The sequence below is a fragment of the Sceloporus undulatus genome, chromosome 5 (assembly GCF_019175285.1).
Source record: "Sceloporus undulatus isolate JIND9_A2432 ecotype Alabama chromosome 5, SceUnd_v1.1, whole genome shotgun sequence".
Taxonomy (NCBI): Eukaryota; Metazoa; Chordata; class Lepidosauria; order Squamata; family Phrynosomatidae; genus Sceloporus; species Sceloporus undulatus.
Genome location: NC_056526.1, coordinates 4,705,703 through 4,727,520, shown reverse-complemented (window position 1 = coordinate 4,727,520; position 21,818 = coordinate 4,705,703). Strand labels below are relative to the sequence as shown.

The following is a 21,818-nucleotide window of genomic DNA, read 5'->3' as shown; positions in this document are numbered from 1 at the left end:
ACTAGAGCTCAGCAAAGCTAACTTTATTTTTTAATCGTTTATGTTTTAGGACTGCATCTCCCATAGAGGCTGGGTCCTGGGCAGGGAATGCTGGGATCTGCCACCCAGCGCAGTCCTAACTTCCCCATCCCTTTCCCTTCCAAAGAGCCCTCTGTCCATGCTCAGGAAAACTCCAGCCAAGCCAAGCCAGCCAGCCAGGCTTAGAGAGGTTTCCTTCTTGAATGTAGAGTCAAAACGAAAGCGAAAGGGCTGGGGAAGTGGGAGGCGACTGCGGCTGGCTCCTCTCCTGGCCACCAGCCCGGGATGGTCTCGCTTCTGGGACCCCAGTGCGGATCCTGCCCCGCGGACGGTGGAAGGAGAGGAAGGGGACCTGGGCTCCTCTTCCCCCATGGCTTCTTCTTGGGGGCTCCGCTGCCTTCTCCTCCTTTGCTCCGGATCCTCCCTGCTCTCCTCTGCAGCTGCTGCTTCTTCAGCTGCTTCTTCCTGGGAGGAGGGTGAGTTTTCCTTCTCCTCCTCCTCCTCCGGACCCTGCGCGCTTTCCTCTGCTGCGGCCACTCCCCGAAGCCTGAAGATCCCCAAAGAGAGAAAGAAAGGGGGCAGGAGAGCCAGGCGGGGCAGGGGGAGCCCCAGAGGGACCCGGCTGGGAGGGAGGGATGGAGGAGGGTTGCTGCAGCAGCCTTTGGGGCTGGCTCCCTTAAATCCAGGCTGAGCAAAGGGCAGCTGCAGGGGGGACTTGGGAGCTGCTAGGGTTTGGATCCAGGACCCCACTCCCATTGAGGGTAACAGCCGTGGATGCTCAGCTCCCATTGGAGACAAGGGATCATCATCATCATCATCATCATCATCATTACAGTGGCCCCTTGGTATCTGCTGGGGTTTGGATCCAGGATCCCTGTGGATAACAATAGCTATGGATGCTTGACTCCCCTTAGTTACAATGGGGTATTATTATTATTACAGTGGTCCCTTGGTATCTGCTGGGGTTTGGTTCCAGGACTCTCCCCGCCGCCCCCAGTTGATAACAAAACCCATGGATGCTCAAGTCCCATTATATATACAATCAATGGATGCTCACCTACAATGTGTATTAGTTGTTGTTTTGTTGTTGTTGTTGTTGTGGGTACTTGGTATTTGCAGAGGTTTAGATCTAGGACCCCTCATGGATACCAAAATCCATGGGTGCTCAAGTGTATATAATGGGACTTGAGCATCCATGGATCCAATGGAGTATTTATTATTATTATTATTATTATTATTATTATTATTACAATGGGACCTTGGTATCCTCAGGGCTTTGGATCCAGGAACCTCCCCTCCCATGGATACCAAAATCTGTGGATGCCCAAGTCCCATTATATACAGTAGAGTATCATCATCATCATCATCATCATCATCATCACAGTGGGCCCTTGATATCTGCTGAGGTTTGGTTTGGGACCCCTCTCCCCCCATGGATACCAAAATCCATGGATGCCCAAGTCCCATTAAATGCAACAGCATAGTGAAATGGTGTCCCTTATATAAAATGGCAAAAATCAAGGTTTGCTTTTTTGAATTTCTATATTTTTTGACTGTTTTCAAGCCATGGATGCTTGAATCTGTGGATAAGGAGTTTGTGGATACAGAGGGCCAACTGTACTGCAAAGGAGGGCAAGGCACTGCGAAATGGAAGACTTTCAAGAAGAACACGCATATCAATATAAATCCACGCTTCTTTTGTCTCTTGTTGTGCGTGTGCTTTCAAGTCATTTCTGACTCATGGCGACCTTAAGGCAAACACATCATGGGGTTTCCTTGGCATGTTTCTTCAGAGGTGGTGCGTCGTTGCCTTCCCTTGAGGCTGAGAGGGTGTGGCTTGGCCAAGGTCACCAAGTGGGTTTCAGTGGCCAAGCCAGGATTCAAACCCCGGTGTCCAAAGTCGTAGTCCAGTGCTCAAACCACTATACCACGCTGGCTCCTTTGGCTAGGCTCCAAATGGAGGACCTTTTGGAATTCCCCCTGGACAGAAGACTGAAAGGTAGGGCATGTCCTGGAAAAGGAGGACACCTGGTCCCTGTGCTTAAAAACCCCATGCATTCTCACTGGTTGCACCACTCTTTGCCTGCCTGCACAAGCTCACTCCTTTAGCTGCATCTTTCACTGGTGGCGGATGGGATTGGGAAACTCTTGCCAGGCTTGGGCACATAGGGCATCATTCGCTCCTGTGGCTTGGAGCAGTGCCATTTTGGGAGAGACAGACTGGAGCAAGGAGATGGAGTCCGTGGAAAGGCCAGCAAAAAGGAGCCTTCCCATTTGTGCTTAAGCTTGGCAGACTTTGCCAGGACTTGGCTGGCAGGTTGGAGTTGCACTGCTGCTCCTGTTTCCTTTCGTGGGACAGGCCAAGAGAAGAGATGGCAGAAGCAGCAACATTTGTGTATGTCTCTGGAGTTATTTTGTGGCACCACAAGGGGATGTGTGTGTGTGGGGGGGTGCAGATTGCACTGGGTGAGACCCTCAAGGGTGTGTGTGCCATCCAGTGGGCTAGCACACCAGCTGCTGGGCAAGCAAGAAAGGGTGTCTGCCCAGCAGCCATAGCAGGCCACAGGTTTCTGTCCTGGGCCCAGAGCTATTCAATACAGAATCATAGAATTGGAAGAGACCACAAGGGTCAGGAAATCCAACCCTATTCTGCCATGCAGGAACTCACAATCAAAGCATCCCTGACAGATGGCCATCCAGCCTCTGTTTAAAAACCTCCAAAGAAGGAGGCTCCAAGGGATCATGTTCCACTGTCAAACAGCTCTTACTGTCAGCAAGTTCTTCCTAATGTTGAGGTGGAATCTCTTTTCCTGTACCTTGAATCCATTGTACCACTGACTCTGGAGCATTAGAAAACAAGCTTGCTCCCTTCTCAAAATGATATCCCTTCAAATACTTAAACAGGGCTATCATAGGCTTAACTGTCTCTTCTCTGGGCTAAACATCCCCAGCTTCCTTTGTCTCTCTTCATAGGGCATGATTTCAAGTCTTTATCAATGTCTTGAATGAAGGAATAGAGGGAATGCTTAACAAATTAGCAGTTGACTCAACATTAGGAGCAGTAGCTAATACCCCAGAAGAGAGGATCAAAATTCAAAATGATATGATAACCATGTTGAAATATTTGAACGGATGTTATATTGAGGACAGAGCAAGCCAGTTTTTTGCTTTTTGTTTGTTTGTTTGTCTATTATTTATTTGTTTATGGATGATTTATGTAGTGTAGATGCACCTATAGCCATCTGCACAACCATTTCTTCAGATCCACAAACTATTATAGGGATGCAATCATTTGATGAAACCTTGGTGCTGAAAAAGCCTTTCAGTTCAAAATTAGGGAAGGAATGGGGAATCCCATACAGTAAAACAAATGTCTTACAATGGGGCACCCATTTGGCCAATGTGCCAATGATGTCCTAGATTTAAGGTGTATCTGTTTGATTTGAGCATTGGATTATGACTCTGGAGACCTGGATTCAAATCCCTGCTTGGCCATGGAAACCCACTGGGTGACCTTGGGCAAGTCATACTCTCTCAGCCTCAGAGGAAAGCAAAGGCTAACCTCCTCTGAATAAATCTTGCCAAGAAAGCCCCATGATAGGGTCACCTTAGGGTTGCCATAAGTTCAGGAATGTTGTGAAGGCACACACAACACATATATCTGGTGTATAATTTATTTCTGTTCTTTTGTATCAGGAAAATGTGGCACACCCAAGCTGGTAGAAAATGCTCAGATTCTCAAAAGCAGCAACCCCATCATGCTGCGGTACTCCTGCGTAAAGAATTACAAACGGAAAGCAGGCACATCCAGCCTCAGTGTTTGCAAGGAGGATGGTCAATGGACCGAACCAAACATTGCCTGTATTAGTAAGTAGCTCCTACCCTGTTGTCTGTGTTGAAGCTTTGGATATTCCTCTTTGTCCTTGTGAGCCTGTTTTAGGGAATGAGATCATCCATACAGGCCAGAATTTGAGGAAGTGTATGTATGTGTGTGTGTGTGTATGAATGAATACACATCCCAGAATCCTCCATAACCATATTGGTTGAGGCATTCTGAGAGTTGTAATTCGAAAATATTCTTTGTTTCTGGAGCTCTGCTAGAGCTAGAGATCTGTGTGAAGACCTTACATCTTCAGCCCTAGACCAGAGTTTTCATGTAGATGTTTGCATGACAGTGACAGAGGTGAACCATGTCACCCCTGTAAATATAACAGTATTGAACTCTCTTGATGGCAGCTGCAGTTGTTTTAGCATCACAGGCACCTGTTGTCTAGTGACTGTTACATTAGTGGTGATGGATGGCACACTTCTCTCCTACTCAGATCTTGGAAAAGGTACATCCCCCTAGGATCCCCCAACCACCATGTCCTGGTCATACTACCTTGGGGGATATTGGGAGTTGCAGTCCAGAAAGGTAACTTTTCTAGACTCTGCTCCTGCATTGTTGATGTTGATGTGTGGTTGGACTGGATGGCCCTTGTTGTCTCTTCCAACTCTATGATTCTATGTGCGTCTTCAAGTCGTTTATGATTTACGGTGATCCTAAGGCAAACCTGTTTTGGAGTTTTCTTGACACGTTTCTTCAGTTTGCCATTGCCATCCGCTGAGGCTCAGAGAGTGTGGCTTGGCCAAAGTCACCCAGTGGGTTTATATGATCAAGCTGGGATTCGGATCCTAGCTTCCATAGTTCAGTGCTCCAGCCATGTTGTTTTGTTACCTTTTCCAAATTAGGAAGATTAAAGGATTACAGTTGCCCCTCCATTTTCACGGACGTGGAGTCCGCATCCCTTCCCATTCACAGGCGGCAAACGGAGGGGGACAAAATGGTGTGTGTGCCCACAGATGCTGCTGAGCATGTGCCACCATTCAGGGGCTTGAATACTGTCGATTTTCTGTTTTTGCAGGGGGGGTCTGGAACGGTTCCCCCACAAAAACAGAGGTGTGACTGTAGAAAATCTGTGAAATAATGTCACATATAACCTTTTGCCTGTGGCACACATGTGCCAAACACAGGCCTTTTGTTATCCTTACTGCTGCACCCCTCACCAATTGGGATCTCTACTTCCATGCCATCATTGGGGAAAAAGAAAAAAACAACTTCTCCTGTCACCCCTCTATTATTATTATTATTATTATTATTATTATTATTATTATTATTATTGAGATTTATTTCTAAATCACTGTAAATTTACACAAAGCTGTACAGAGTAACCATTTAAGGTAAAATAAAATAAAGAGTTGCCAGAGCCATACATGCTAAGAGCAGCAATTGCAGGTAATACATATTAAAATTGAAAACAATGAAATATACAACAACACAGGTTAATAAAACATAGACCAAGAATTATGTTGTACGAGGGAATGCTTTCCTAAACAAAATTGTCTTCAACTCAGCTTTAAAGCTGGTCAAAGAAGTGGTGGAGCAAACTTGTGTGGGAAGGAGGTTCCAAAAATAGGGGACAGCAAATGAAAAGGCCAAAGAAGTGGAATTCCTTGGTTGGGACAGCAGTTCTTGACTACTAGGTTGTAGGGCACGGGAAGGAAGGTAAGGAGAAACTAGCTTCGACAAGTAGGGAAGGGCCAATCCAGGCAGAGGTTTAAAAGTCACTAATAAAAGTTTGTAATGAAATTGGAGAAGGATGGGGAGCCAGTGGAGAGATGAAAGTAAAGGGGAAATGTGATCAAAATAGTGAACAGACATGATATGAGCCACTGAATGTTGAACTGATATTAGGGGATGAAGGTGAAAGAGTGGAAGCCCTGTCAAAAGGTGGTTACAGTAATCCAGTCGTGAGACCAGTATCTTGTCAGTAGATGCCTAGAGAAACGGTCTGATTTTCACAATATTATCATATATACTCAACTATAAATTGACCTCATGTATAAGTCAAGGACAAGTTCTGGGGCCAAAATTATGGATTTTGCTATGAACCATGGTTACGTTGAGGTTTAAATTTAGGGGCATATAGCAAAGGATCTAAAGGGTTGAGCAAAGCAAAACAATGTCAAAGAACTTACAAAATTCCATTAGACATAACTCTTTATGTCTCCTCTTAAGACTGGAAGGATGAGAGAGTAAAGGGATTCAGTGCTTCCAGGACAGATTATACTCTTGCTTTTCACGAGGGGTTGGTTCCTTTTTTTAAATAAGAGTTAAGATACAGTACTTACATTGACCTGTGGATAAGTTGACTCGGGGTTTTTTGGTCAATTTTTTGACCTAAATTTCTAGACATAGACTATATATAGTATATAGGAAAAATCTGCACATCTTGGCTGTAGCCTGAATCTAGGGAACAAATGACAGGGAAGAATAAAAAATAAAACTGAGACTGCAAGCTTCCTGCACAGGTTTAACAGAGATGTCATTGACTGAAAAAGAAAAAGAGTAATGCACATTTGGCTTATGTGGGAAAACAAGTAGCTCGTTCTTAGCCATATTAAGCTTCAAACAGTGGTGAAGCATCCAGTCAGAGACAGCCACAAGACAAGCTGAAACTCGCTGCTCGATGTTGAAAGATACAGCAGAGTATTGTCAGTGTACAGATGGTATCAAAGGCCAAAGGAGCTAGTGAGACTGCCTGAGGACAGGATATAAAGAGAAAACGACAGAGGCCACAATATGGAGCCCTCTCTTCTCAGTGAATAAAAGTAGCAGGTTTGCTGGAATGGAGGAGGGTTTAAACCCTCTCGTGCAATCCTGAGCCGTCTCTCTCGTGTGTGTGTGCGCGCATGTATGTGCGTTTGTGCAATCGGATCCCTTAGATGACAACTGAACTTCCACTCACATGTGTATGTGCACATATGTGCAGGCTCATCCAACATCGAACCTGTGCACATATGTGCAACTCTCCCCCAGCTCCTCAGCAGACATCAGATGCATGTCCCAAACTGAAAACACTTTCCATATGCAGGTTGAGTATCCCTTATCTGAAAATCCAAAATGCTCCAAAATTGGAAACTTTTTGAGCGCTGGCATGACACTTAGAGGAGCAGCTGCAGCATTCATGGGTCCACAGGGAGGCACAAATTTGGAGAGAGATGCAGCTGGAAAGAGGCACAAGGATTTTTGAAATGATGAAAGATGTGGATTTGCAACAAGCACTACATTTGGATTCCTGCCATTTCATCATTCCTCACGTCTCTGTTAGTAGTGTCTCTCTCCAGTCTTGCACCACTCTCCAGCCTCTCAGATACAGTGGACCATCGATTTATGTGGGGAATCGGTTCTGGACACACACACCCATATAAAAGAAATACTGCAGGACCACAAGTCCCATTGTTTTCAATGGCGCTGTGTTCCCATGAGCCACACTGTGCACACACCATGGGCACACACATGCCATTCATTTAACAGGGGCTCACCATCCGCGTGACGTCAAGTCTGCGTATGGCAAGCCCGTATATGGCGCGGGCATGCTGTACAGACAGTACTACAGTACTTACATTCCAAAATCCAAAAAAAGATCCAAACTCCAAAACATTTTTCGTCCCATGCATTTCTGATAAGGGATACTCAACCTGCAACTGAGTTGGCCTAGTGTTGCAGCCCCTTTAAACTCAGTCCATGTGATGCTAGCTTGAGCCACTCTGGTAACTTGCCATGTCAACTGGCTGAGTTTAAATACTGGAAACACTTGCTCACTTCTGTTAGAAGGAACACAGCCTTTGAAAATGCTGAGTTTAAAGTGCTAGAGACACTATTTCAATCTAGCATCAACTACCAAAGCCCTTGAAAATAATAATTATTATTATTATTATTATTATTATTATTATTATATCCCACCTCTCCAATTGGATTGAGGCGGCTTACAACATTAAAACAGCACAACATTAAAACATTAAAATGCTGAGTTTAAAGTGCTGGAGATGCTATTTCAATCCAGCCTCACCAAACAAAGCCCTTGAAAGTATAGAGTTTAAAGTGTTGGAAATATTAGCCTGGTCCAGCTTAAATAAATAAATCCAAACTCATGTAAGCACTTTAAAGTCCAGAATCAACAGGGATGTTGTATTTAACATTGGTATGAAATTGTCATTTGTATACTGACCAGGCAGTCCTCAATCTCTCCTCCTCTCTTTTTCTCCATTTCTGCCTCTTCCTTTGAAAGGAGACCCAACACTACCTACGTCAAGAACTGAAAGCATGAGGACAGGTAAGCTTGATTGACTTTTTGTGTCTGTTGAACTGCAGTTGAGAGAAAGAGGGGGACCAAAAGTAGATACAGGTCAATCCCCGGATCTGTTGGGATTTGCTTCCCGGAATTACTGCGGATACTGGAAAATATGGATAATAGCGAACCCTGTTAAAATAAAGGACTTCTGATACAAATATAGAGTTGCACTGGAGGACCTAGATATTCCTAGGAATTTTCCATCATGACTCTGCGATAGGCGTCCCTGTTTTTTCAGCTGCAATTGCTGAAAGTGTGGATACTGATTCCATGGATATGAGGGTTCACCTGTATTACGAATTCAAGTAAATAAGTATTCCTTAAAACATGCAAGATGCAAAGTCAAGTTGTGGTGAAAAGAAGCATTTTGTCACTTTTCAGGGGACCTTTTTTCTGACAAGTTTTTTGGGACTGCTATTTCCCCTCCCTGGAGAATCCCACACAGAAAAACGTTACGTCTGGAACCCTGTTGGTTAGTCACAGCTAGGGTTAGACCCATTAACTATATTGTTGATGCGTAAACACATAGGTAAATCCACTTGTTTCAAAGGGTGTACAGGTTGAGTCTCCATTATTTGGAATTCTGAAATCCAAAATATTCCAAAAGGCAAAACCTGTTGGTTGAGCTGACATTTCATTGCATTCTGACATTTCAATTTTGTTTCATGCACACAATTATTTAAAAATATTGTATAGAATTATCTTCAGGTTATGTGTATAAGGCATATATGAAACATAAATGAATTTTGCAGTTAGACTTGGGTCCCATCTCCAAGATGTATCTCATTATGTAAGTGCAAATATTCCAAAATCCAGGGGGGGGGGATCCTGAATCCCAAACACTTCTAGTCCCAAGGGTTTTGGATAAGGGAGACTCAACCTGTAACAAAGAGCAATGCTCTCCCAGTCATGAGAGGCATTTAGACCAGCAGCTGGAGAGACCCCTCAGGGTCCTGCCATGACAGCTTGTCTCAATGCAGCCCGCAACCATTGCTTCCCAGCCCTCCAATCTGCAGTGCCTCAAAAAGCTTTTGGTTGGGGTACCACCTGGTTTAAGAGGTAGGTTTCTGGAGTCATGTTTGGTTATTAATGATCATAAACATGAATCTCAAAAATTACAAGATCTTAATTTAGGCTCACAATCTCATAAATAATGAAGAGGATGCCAGCTCAGATTCCCCCCCCCCCCCCCATGGTTTCTATATATCTGAAAATTTTACATGTCTCTGAGAGAGAAGTGAGTGCTTTCGAGCTGATCTGAACCCACTGCCTTCTCTTTGGCTCTCATGACAGTGGCTATGTGAGCTGCCTAACTTTCTATTGCTTTCCATTCAAAACCTACCTCCCCTTAATGAAGCAACTCTTAATTCCATCACCACAAGCATTTCTCCATTACTTGTTCTCCATTGCATGAATAAAGCCCATGAGGACACCCTTTCTCTTGGGTTCCCAAATGGATGGCACCATGGCTTTCCATGCTTTAAAGTTAGAGTTCTGCAATGGAAGACTTTTTACTAGTTCCATACGCTAATGGAGACTTGCATATAGACTTCAGCCTATCGCTCTGTCCCAACTAGAGTGGATCCACTTCCACTCTTTAGTTATTTAAATATTTATATCCTGACCTATATCAAAAGACCTCAAGGTGTCATGCAATGAAACGAACTTGGCATCATTGATGCCAGGCAGGGCAAAGTGCAGATCCCAGTACCATATTTGTGACTCTGAGGGTCTCCCTGATGGTTGAGAAATGCCCCCTCAAAAGTGTGGGGGGCATTTGTGCCTTTCTGGGCCATTTTAGGTCCAGATAAGTCTTTTAAAAACAAAACAGGAAGGGACTTTGTTATTTTCTTTTATTAAAATGGCCTCAGCTGGGCTTAAATTGCCCCAGAATGGCCTAAAACCACAGCAAAAATCCCCCCTATTCGCATAGAGGATGAATGGTAGTATTTGATATTTTTTTAGAGGAAGGTGCATCGGGGTTTGTGCCCCCCCAAAGGTCTCCAGGGGGCTAATACATCCCCCTGGCCTTCTGCATTGACCACCCCTGATTTACTCAGATTAAAAATATATTGAAACAATTTGACAAGTTAAGATGAGACAACTTGTGTAGCTATATGTGTGTGTGTGTCTTGACTTATGGCAACCCCATGAATTTCATAGGATTTTCTAAGGCAAAGAATCCTCAAAGGTGGTTTTTCCAGTTCCTTCTTCTGAAATACTGCCTACCACGCCTTGTGTGTGTGTGTGTAGGCAATCTCCCACCCAAGGGCAGTTGGCCCTCCACATTTATGTCTTTGCCTTTTGCAGATTCAGTTATGCACAGGTTTGGTTAATAGGAATCTCTATGTCCTCCAGTGCGACTCTGTGGCCAAATTTTGCCAGAAGTTGCGCTGGAGGACTAGAGCTTCCTAGAGAAAACACTTCTCTAGGCATCTATAGGTCCTTCAGCACAATTCTGTGGTCAGATTCTGGCAGATGTTGACCATAGCATTGAGCTAGAGGACCTACAGATTCCTAGAGAGGTGATCTCTAGGATGAAAAAAATAATATTCTTTTTTAATTGAGGTTTTTCTACTTTTATGAGGGTTCTGCATGCCTAACCCCAACCAATGTGGAGAGACCACTATACTAATAGGTCTGGCCCAACTTAGCTTCCAAGATCAGACAGGACCTGGTGCCGTAAACTGCGACATTTTGCAAACAGCTGAAAAAGTCAGACTACAGAGAATTAAATTTGGACTGTTCCTTTTAAACTGGAATAGTTGGAGGTTATGCACCAGATACTATGGGACTGAGACAAAGCCCTACCCTGAGGATCTGTAGAAATTGGACAGGCTCATATAATAAACAGTACTTCCTTATGAATTGTTTCAGAAGATTTATTTGGTTCAATAAATTAGGTTCAATGAAAGCCCATTGTTCAATCCAGCCAGTAAGCACACATGGTGCTGAAGAGTCCAGCTGCCAAGCTTGGCTAGTTCTTTATTAAGTGAGATTTCCTGATAGATATGTCCCTGGGGACACGGGATATATATATATATATATATATATATATATATATGCGTAGAACGAAGGTATGGCCCTCCAGATTTTGTTGGACTACAATTCCCAGCAGCCCTCACCAAGCTGGCCAGTGGTAAGGAGTGCTAGGAGCTATCGTCCAGCAACATTGGGAGAGCTGCCTAAATATGAAGTTTGGGAAATTTGTGTTGTTTGCATCACAGTTCCTTCAAGCCATCTGTTTGTGTCATGGGCAGGTTGGTACATGGAGAGGCCACTGCTCCAAATATTTTTAACACTGAACACCAACAGCTTGAATTGGGTCCAGAAGCAAACAGGCAGTAAGCTTGTTGTGAAATAATCCTTCTCAGTTCTGCTTCTGTTACAATTCTGGCTAGTATCTTCTGCTCTAGCTGAGGCTCCTTGGCCATCTCCAAGGGCAGCTCTACATATTACACACTGCACTAGTCCAACTTGCCTAAGACACTCTATTTACCCATGTCACAGAAGCCAAGACTTCCACTCCAGCAGCACCCAAGATGACTGACGTAAGCCCATCTCTAGGCTCCACACAGCCCTATGGAAGCACAGCCACCTCTCCACCAGCCTTGCACACTTCCAGCGCATGGCTAGGGACTGCCAAGCCATCGCCAGATAGGCCCACCATGATGAGAACCACCATGAAGGTTAGCAGATGCACCTCTCCCCATACAGTCACCAAAAGGATAACACTACCCCAAAGAACTACTACTCCAGTCTTGCAAGCCAGGACTTCTGAGACCCCTAAGGCAGGAAATGGATCCACGACTGCGCCACCTGAGACGAGCGCTCCGTGGAAACAAACAGGTTTGTCTCCAAGTGCTGAAATGACTAACCCCAAGTCCTTCCGCTTTAACCTTCTTTCGCCACGCTTCTGTTCATGTCTCCCCTTGATTCCTCTGCAGTCAGTATTTGCATATTTCTCATATCTATGTGCTTTCTTCCTCCCACATTAGTATACTTAAGGCAAGGGTAGGCAAAGCATGATCATAGGGCCACATGCAGCCCCCTGAAGCTGCTTTTGTGACTCCTGTACCATTTTTGGGAAAGCAAGCCAAAGGTAATGGGTCTCAGCCAAGACACCAAAACAGTGCATTGAGATTCTCTGTAGTTCTTGGAAACACAGTGTGACATATTGCTGGCATGACCTCCATTACACCAGAGTCATTGTAGAAAAGGTTGTCTTAAAGTTGTTGCAGAGTGTTCTGGCCCAGCCTTACACAACCATACACACACACAAAGGTGGTACTGGAGTGAATCCTCATGAAGCCCAAGTAGGCTACAGCTCCCAGCTGCAAAACTGCAGCCAAATTTTGCCTATGCTCCCACTGTCTCAGTCATTGATAAAAATGGAGACAGGAGGAGAAACCTAGCAGAAGAATGTTGGGAGAGATTTATGCTCAAAAAGGGGATTCGGTGCAGCAGACTTTTACTTTGCAGGCCACACTGAGCTGTGCTTTGTATTCCTGGTGGGCAGATGTCAAAATTGGTAGGAATTGCATCTTGCCATTTATTGATTGATTGATTTAGTCACGCTAAAAAAAACAACACCCAATAATGCTAGGAAAGGTAGAAGATAATAGAAAGAGAGGAAGACCACATGCCAGATGGATAGACTCAGTCTGGAAGGCCATGGGTATGAATTTGCAGGAACTAAGCAGAGCAATGGAAGATAGGAGGTCTTGGCGATGTCTCAGCCACAGGTTAGCCATCAGGCGGGTCGACTTGAGGGCAGTGAACTACAACAACAAATTCAGAAATTTCATCCAGAGAGCTCTAGTGCCTCCCCAAATGACAAACCATAAGATTCCATAAGACACAACCATGACAGTTTAAGTGAAATCATAGTACAATCATCCCTCCACATTTACGGCTTTGACTTTTGCAGATTTGATTATTCACAGATTTTATTAATATGTTCTCTCTGGGAATATCTGGGCCCTCCAACACATCTCTATGGTCAACTTTACCCAAAAGCTGCACTGAAGGACCTAGAGATTCCTAGAGAGAACACCCCACTAGGCATTTGTAGCTCCTCTAGTGCAATTCTGTGGTCAGTGTCTGGCAGATGTTGACCACAGAGTTGCACTGGAAGACCTAGAGATTCCTAGCAATGTGTTCTCTCAGGTAAAAACATAGTGTTTTTGTTATTTGCGGTTTTCCCACATTCATGGGGGTGCTGTGCCCCTAACCTCAGCGAACGTGGAGGGACAAGTGTTCTGTAACTGGTGTGAAAGGGTCCTCTTGATTGCATCCCATATGACCCTCTGGAAGTCTTGAGCAGAGCTCCCCAGTGGAGAAATCCTTCCTTTGATGCGATAGTTTAGTCTTAATGGGTGAAAATGGGCCATTTCAAAGGGAGAAGGATTGCCAAGTGGGTGGATTACCAAAAGAACCATGTAAACATGGAATTAAAAGAAATGGAAAAATAAATTCCACTCTAAAGAATGGTCTGTCACTGGCTCCTTAAAGTATGAAATTGAAACATGTCTGCATCCACTTGTTTGCACAATTGATTTTGGCTGCTGTGTGTTAATGGAGTAACCCATGCAGCTGGACATCATAAATAAACATCTTGCAATGCCATAGCCATCCTTCTCTCCTGCTTAACCCCCCCCCCCATCTCTATTTTGGGTATGGAAAGAATATTCTCTAATCTTGTATTAACTTTGTGGCTGAAAAATGGGTTCCCCAGCTGTCAGGAAGGATAAGAAAGCAGCAAGAATTTTGCACAGTTTTCTCCCAGTATTCAAATATTCTAGCGTTTCTATTCATGGTTGTCTTATGCAAAAGTCACATCATCTATGCAGGAAACATAGGTTTTACACAAAAGTATGAGGGCTGGGCTGTGCAAAATTCCATGTGCTTTTCTGATCAGAAAAAAAACCTCTGGAACGCTTCAGGATGCTGAAAAACAAAGTACTGCAGAAAATACAAGTTATGAGTCAGTTACTCATAAATCGTAATTCCCGTATATCAGGGAATGTGATGGGAATGGGTGTGACATAAACAACTAGCAAAATGAAAATTATACCTTTAAATTACAGTATCATAAGCACACCAAAGTTGAACTTTGGTAAGATGTGATGCTTGTAAATAAAATTTTAGAAGAATAAATTTTAAAAAACCAAAGCACAATGAGGCTTCTTCCTTCTCTGCCCACTGAGCCTCACCTCACTCATGCCTTCTTTTCCGCTGAGCTCTGGGATTTTAAAGGGATGTGAGCAAATGCCCCACAGCCCATGTCTGCCAAAACTTCTGCCATACTTTAATGATTTTATTGTGTTGTATTTTAACTGTGGGTTTATTTTTTTTATTGTATTTTGTATTTTAATATGTTGTACAGGGTGCCTGCGCTACCACTGGGGACAACGGGGGACTTGCCATCCACGGATACTCAAATCCGCGGATGGCAAGTCTGTGGATACCAAGGAACAGCTATATTTTAGAATCCAAATAATGTATATATCTCTGCTTGGGGGGAGCACTGGGGACAGGCTTATCTATTATCCTCTTCTTTTACTGTTTGCACATTCTCAGTAATGGATTCTGGAGGCAGCTGCTGCCTATTTGCTCATTGTAGGAAGGAACACACAGTTGCAAGAGACATATCCGGGGCAGTTGTGCTGCATACAACTGCAGTAGGATGGCTAGGGTAGAATCCTCCTCTTTCCCAGCTCAGTGTTTTTCTTGCATTGTTTACTGCAGATGTGTGTTTCTCAAGCCCTCTTTCACCTCCTACTTTTGTCCTCTTAATGCTGATGCTGCTAAAAAATCTTTCTGCTAGATCAAGAACAAAGAAAAGGGGAACACTGTGGCGGAGGGGGGATATAAAAAGACTGTAGCAATGTGTTTCTCTTTCAGAGGCTTTGTTAAACTAAAGTATGCTTGTATTTGTTTTGTTTCACAGCATCAAAAAATCTTACTGATTTTTTTTTCCTTTTTGTGAACAAACCAAACTATCGAGGTTTACATCCCTGTGCAAATCTCTTCTCTGGCTTTTGAGATGTTGTTTGCTGCGTTCTTTTCTGGCCGTGATGAATTTATTAAAAAACAGTTGAGTGGCACATCAAAGTGCCAACATCTATGCTCCATGTTAAAAAAATGTGCACTTAGGATAAAAACATGTTGGGGCATACATACTTTTGAAAAGAAAGAACAAAGACATTTTGCAATATCCTTTAATTTTATTTATTTTTTAAAATAGGTTCTGTCATCACGATTGGACTACCTATACTAGGTAAGGAATTATTTTGGCTGTGTAACTTGCAGAACTAGGAAACGCTACAGCTCCCAGAATCCATGGCTAATGTGGACACTGACACTGGCGGGTGAGGGATTCCTGGATGTGTAATCCAAAGCATCCCCCCCTCAATGCTTTACTAGCAGTCATCTAAGGGAAGATGGCATGTATTGTATTGGTTATTCCTTATCAGAGTAGACCCACTGAAACAACTGTTGAATAGTGGTTCTACACTTATGTAAATTCCATTGATCCAATGGGTCTCCTCTGGTTGGAATTACCAAAAGGCAAAGGGATCTTTTAGCACCTTTGGGCCTAAGGCTGCTTCCACACTGTAGAATTAATGCAGTTTGACACCACTTTAACTGTCATGACTCCTTCCTGTGAAGTCCTGGGATTTGTAGTTTGGCAAGATATTCAGAGAGCAATGGTGCCTCACTAATCTATAGATCCCAGGATTCTGTAGCATAGAGTCACGGCAGTTAAAGTGGTGTCAAACTGCTTTATTTCTGCAGTGTGGATGCACCTTTAGTGTCAAAAGGTGCTACAAGCTCTTTTTTGAGTACTGTGATCCAGACCAACTTTGAATTCTGCCAAGAGGATTCAGTTGAGATTGAAACCATTTTTAAATGCAGGTTTCTGAACATTAGTGCAGGGCTGATTAGTACAAATTAAGATACAAAATTCAGTCCATCATTTCTCTATCCCCTTCTCCATAATTTTGCCTTCCTTCTGCTTCCTTCAGGAGACCTTCCTTTACATTTTATCCTCCATTTCCCTTCCACCACACATCCCTCCTTTCTCCCATACTTCCCAGTCACTTACTTCTCCTGTCCCAGTTCTTCCAGCAACTATGATTTCTTCCCATTGAACCCCTCAGTTGATGCCATCTCTTGATACAACCTCTGCCATCTTACATTTATTTCAGAATGATCTTGCATTTTTCTTGCCAAGCTGCATAGTTTGTGAACATTTTATGGATGCAAAACTTTCCCTGCAAAAAAGAAAAAAGAAGAATATTCATTAGCATTCCTTTATATGATCTAAAATGATTCCTTTATATGATTGGTTCCCAAACTTTGGTCCTCCAGATGTTTTGGACTTCAGCTCCCAAACTTCCTGACAGTTAATTTCCAGAAGCTGCCTGGGACCTCTGGAAACTGAAGTCCAAAACATCTGGGGGACCAAAATTTGGGAATCACTGCTTTATATGATTAGAATCATAGAATTCTAGAGTTGGAAGAGACCCCAAGGGCCATCCAGACCAACCCCTGCCATGCAGGAACTCTCAATCAAAGCATCCCCAACAGAGAGCCATCCTATCCTTTATATGATTCCTTTATATTACCAAAATTAGGTAGAGAGGTATGCAAGCCAGGAACAGATAGCTCTTAGACTGCAAGTGCCTTTCTATTAATTTTAATTGCCTTTTTTTATTAGCGTTTCTGTTCCTCATCCTGTTATTCTTCTGTTACCGAAGGCGAAGGTAAGTTCTGATCTTGTAACATCTTAACAAAAGAAGCTGCCTTCCAGATCCTTGATCTGTCTAGCTCTGTACAGTGTAATCTAGTGCCTTTCATTAGTTTTTGGACTACAGCTCCCATCTTCCCCAACCACTGGTCATGTGGGTGGGTGCTGATGGGAACTGTGATCCATTTGGAGAGAGCCACTGTGCGCCGACTAGTCGCACCTCTCTGGAGTTTTCTCCTTTTTTAAAAAAGAGATTGCATTTGGCTTTCTGTGTTCACATATTCTTTATCCATGGATTCAAGTATCCACAGCATGAAAACATATTTTTAAAAAGTATAAATTCCAAACAGCAAACATTGATTTTGCCATTTTATATATAAGAGACATCACTTTACTGTGCCATTGTATTTAATGGGACTTGAGCATCCATGGATTTTGGTATCCACGGGAGGTCCTGGAACCAAACCTTACCAGATACCACTGTACTTTTAATTAATTTTTAACACAAAACATCTAATTTACAATCAAAGATAAACTGGAGGGGAAGGAAAAAAGAAAGAAATTAAAGAAATTGGAAAAAAGAGAAAGAAAAAAGAAAAGAAGACACACAGCTAATATACAGTAGGACTGACTCATCTCCCCTGACTATAATGAAAATTAAAATTTAAAAAGGCATTATAGATCCAACTAAATATTGCTATTAATATTACTAATATTTGTTGCGACATGGTTTGAGTGTTGGAATGAACTGGGAGACTAGAGTTCAGTTTCTTGCTCAGCCACAGAAGCCTACTGGGTGACTTTGGGCAAGTCACACTTTCTCAGCCTCAGAGGAAAGCAAGGGCAACCCCCCTGTCATTTATGATAAGAAACATATGAATAACTCTAGGATAAGAGTCAGAGTTTACTTGAAGGCACGTTACAGTAACAGAAAGGGAAGGGGACACAATGAAGTATTATTTCTGTACCTGTTTCAAGGGAAGGGTTTATCTTAGAAATATGCAGAGAGCCACTGTGGTGTAATGGTTTGAGCCAGTGATGGTGACCCTATGGCACGCGTGCCAGAGATGGCACTCAGAGCCCTCTCTGGTCACATGTTCTGTCGCCCAGCACAGAGTCTGCCAGAGTTTGTTACTAAAAAGCCAGAGGGACATGGCACTTTGCAATTAATAAGTGGGTTTGGGGTTGCTGTTTGGGCACTTGGTTTCTAAAAGGATCACCATCACTTGGACTAGGACACTGGGAGACCAGGATTCAAATCCCTAGTCAGCCATGGAAACCCACTGAAAGCCTTGTTGCATTAAAAACAAACCCATCAGACAAATGGAGAGAAGCGCTTTTATCTTTCTATCTACTCATGACATCGAAGCACATTCATTCTCTTCCAGACATAAAAGTGTGGGAAAAGGTGGTAAAAACGTCCCTTTTGCCAAATGGATTTTTCCAGCTTGGCAAAAGAGACACTCATAGGACACTTTTACAACCCTCTCCCATGCTTTTATGACTGGAAGAGAATGAAAGTGCTTCTATGTCATGCAGAGACAGAAAAGCAAACGCACTTTCTCTGTTTGACCCTGGGCAAGTCACACTCTCTCAGCCTCAGAGGATGGCAAGGGCAAATAACCTCTGCAAGAAACTTGCCAAGGAAACCCTGATTCTTAGGGTCACTATAAGTCAGAAATGACTTGAAGGCACACAGCAACAACAACAACACTAAAACTGTAGTGCCACTTTCTTTGGGTTCTAGTAATTTAATTGGTGTATTGAGATATTCCTTGGTCCCAATCCTCATTTATATTGCTTTGTTTGACAGGTCTTCTCAGAGAGCAGCGGATCTTCCCCTTCCAGAAGAAAGTCCAATGACCGACATGGCATCCATTGATCCCGATGATCCAGGATCCTCCAACGAAGGCGATCCAGTCCTACCATCAAACTCTGCTATTTCCACTGGTTGAACAATACCTCATGGCAAAACAAAACAAAACAAAGACCCTGAGAAAAATGGAGATGGGAGAGCAAGTCTAGTGGCAGGCTGCCGAAGACTTGATGCTCAACACTCGTCGGCTTGAGGATGAATGAAGCATTTAAAAAATGGGCCTGGAAATTAATCCCTGGATCCTACAACGGCTCTGGCTAGACTTTTTTGTTTCGTTGCTGGGTCGAGAGCAGCTTGGATGTAACATTGCAGCAACTCCTTCCCGCCTTGCATGGTCTCTCAGGCCATCATCTTTTAAAGAGTGGCGCATCTCCAAAATGGCAGTGAGAGGCAGAGAAATTGGAAAGAGAGGAAAGACATGAAATTAAGAGCACAACTCTCCCAATTATTGGGGAGCGGGAGACCAACTTCTCCCAATTATTAGAAAAACCATGCCACCTTGGAAGAGAAGGAGAAGTAATTGATCAGTTCCAGAACTGTCTTCTGGATTTGTTTGGAACCTGGGAGAAAGCGGAGAGGTGAGTTGAAATATAACCCCACTTTCAGTGGCTGCATTCCTGTTGTTATGTCCAAACAAAAGTAGGCCCATTGAATTAATGGTTGAATGGAGAGTCAACAGGTAGGTAAATCTAATGACTTCAGTGGGCCTTCTCTGTTGGGCAAATAAGAGCAACCACCAAGATGGCCTTGTCCCACGTCATCACCATCTGTGAACTGAAAGAAAGCCCTCCTGCAAGGATTTTACAACCCGTGCAGGTTTGCAAATCCAGTTGAACACATTGGGTCCTATTTCTGTGGTGACACACAAAGGATTTCACAGAAAATTGGCCCCTCCATAAAGTTGTCTTAAATATCCTGTGCTATCTACTATATGCAAAGGGATCTTACAGCATCTTTGAGACTAACTGTGTGAAAGAAGTTGTAACATAAGCTTTCATAGACAAGGAACCACTTTGTGCAGTCAAAGAGGCCACTTGTGGATGTTCCCCTTGGAGTGGACATCACTTCACTCTGCCAAAAGCATTCTCTAAAGATGCCAGCCTCAGATGCTGGTGAAATGTCAGGAATAAACTCTTCTAGAACATGGACAGATAGCCCAAAAAACCCACAAAAAAAACTATGGATGCCAGCCATGAAAGCCTTCAACTTCACATTTCTTTTACACAGTTACTCAAAGGTGCTACAAGATCCCTTTGCCTACTGATAGTACATACCAACGCGGCTATGTGTCTAATATCTACTGTAGGGTTTGCTTCTGCTTGGTGTCATGACCCTCAGTATCTGGTCTTTTTCAGGTGCAGTAAGTGTCAAAGTCATTAGTGAAAACAGATACCTCAAGACAAAACCATCATATGTTCTGAGATGATACCAGTGAGCTAGGATCGCAAATTGGAGAAACGATGGCAACAATGCAATATTGATTACCGATGTTGTGTTAAGTTTTCTTGTATTTTGCATCAGAACAGCTCTTCCAGGGCAGAGAAGAGGAGGATAAAATCCATTGTGATGTTTTTTTTCCATGCAGACAACATTACTACAGTTTTAACTATGGGGTAACCAAGGCATGAGAGCCAGCATGGTGTTGTGGTCTGAACATTGGACTATGACTCTGGAGGTCAGGATTCAGTTCCCTGTTTGGCCATGGAAAACTACTGGGTGGCCTTGGGCAAGTCACACACTTAGGGTTGCCATAAGTCAGAAATGACTTGGAGGCACACAGCAACAACAACCAAGGTGTAGAGCCCAACCCCAACAGGTTCAGTATCGTGGGCATCTCTTTTGAAGTTCAGAGATACAGAGAGACTGAAAGAGTTAAACCTACCATGCTGTTTTCCTGTGAGAACAAAACTGAACAGCAGTGGCAACTAATGGTTTCCATGTTAGTGCAATGGTTTGCTGCCTCATTGATACGGGTGCCACCAATCTCTACAGTTGAAAAGAAGGGGCTTCCAGATACATTAGAGTCTGCTGGATCATCATTTGTCCCTGCACCCCTTTATCTGGGAAACAGCAAAGGCATATGATTTCCATCTTTTGAACTTTCATAGGATCAGTAGGTTTTTGACTGTTGAGACTGCTTTGGTTATCTCACACTTGGATTATTTCAGTAACTTACATTCAGATTTGCCTTCTTGTTCTTTTCTTCCTCTGGCTTTAATTCAGAACAGTGTCATCTTAAATCTCCCTAAATATTCACATGCCCCCCCTCCCGTAGATCACTGGCTACCAGTTTGGGCAAGGCATCATTTTAAGCTTTGGATTCTTGCATTCAGGGATCTACACTTTAATCTCCCTGAATCCTTTACAGCTTGGCTAGCATCGTATGCACCATTTACAAACTTAAGATCCACAAGGAAAGGATTACTATCTTTCCACCGACATGCACAGCTGTGTCAAGGCTGTGAGCCTTTTTAATTTCTGGCTTCACATCTTTAGAACGGTATTCCTTTGGACCTCCAGCTGGAGAAGCATCTCACTCATTTTTGAAAGGGGTTGAAGACCTTCCTCTTTGATTCACCAGATTAATCTGCTGAGTTGTGCCTGAGGTTGCTGCGATGGGTAGCAGTTGGTGGGATGTTGGAGATTTGATTTATATTTATAGTGTTATGTTTAATAGGGAGCCCTGGTGGTGCAGTGTTTAAATGCCAGCACTGCAGCCACAAGGTTGTGATCCCAGGCCTCCAAGGTTGACTCAACTTTCCATCCATTAGTAGGTCGGTAAAATGAGGATCCTTTCTCAGAAAGGACATTGAGAAACTGGAGCGTGTCCAAAGGAGGGTGACTAAAATGATGAAGGGTCTGGAAACCATGTCCTATGAGGAACGACTTAGGGAGCTGGGGATGTTTAGCCTGGAGAAAAGAAGGTTAAGAGGTGATATGATAGCCCTGTTTAAGTATTTGAAGGGATGTCATGTTGAGGAGGGAGCAAGCTTGT

General features: G+C 43.4%; 1 protein-coding gene across 1 annotated transcript; it reads left to right on the top strand.

Moving 5' to 3' along the window:
• The first annotated feature begins 201 nt into the window (after nucleotides 1-201).
• IL15RA (interleukin 15 receptor subunit alpha) lies at nucleotides 202-20,950 on the top strand. The gene is made up of 8 exons (XM_042466694.1): nucleotides 202-494; nucleotides 3,715-3,885; nucleotides 8,130-8,174; nucleotides 11,703-12,041; nucleotides 15,442-15,474; nucleotides 16,918-16,963; nucleotides 18,761-19,401; nucleotides 20,179-20,950. The coding sequence occupies exons 1-7, from the start codon at nucleotides 389-391 to the stop codon at nucleotides 18,900-18,902; spliced, it is 882 nt and encodes a 293-aa protein (XP_042322628.1). The 5' UTR covers nucleotides 202-388; the 3' UTR covers nucleotides 18,903-19,401; nucleotides 20,179-20,950.
• The last annotated feature ends 868 nt before the right edge of the window (nucleotides 20,951-21,818 follow it).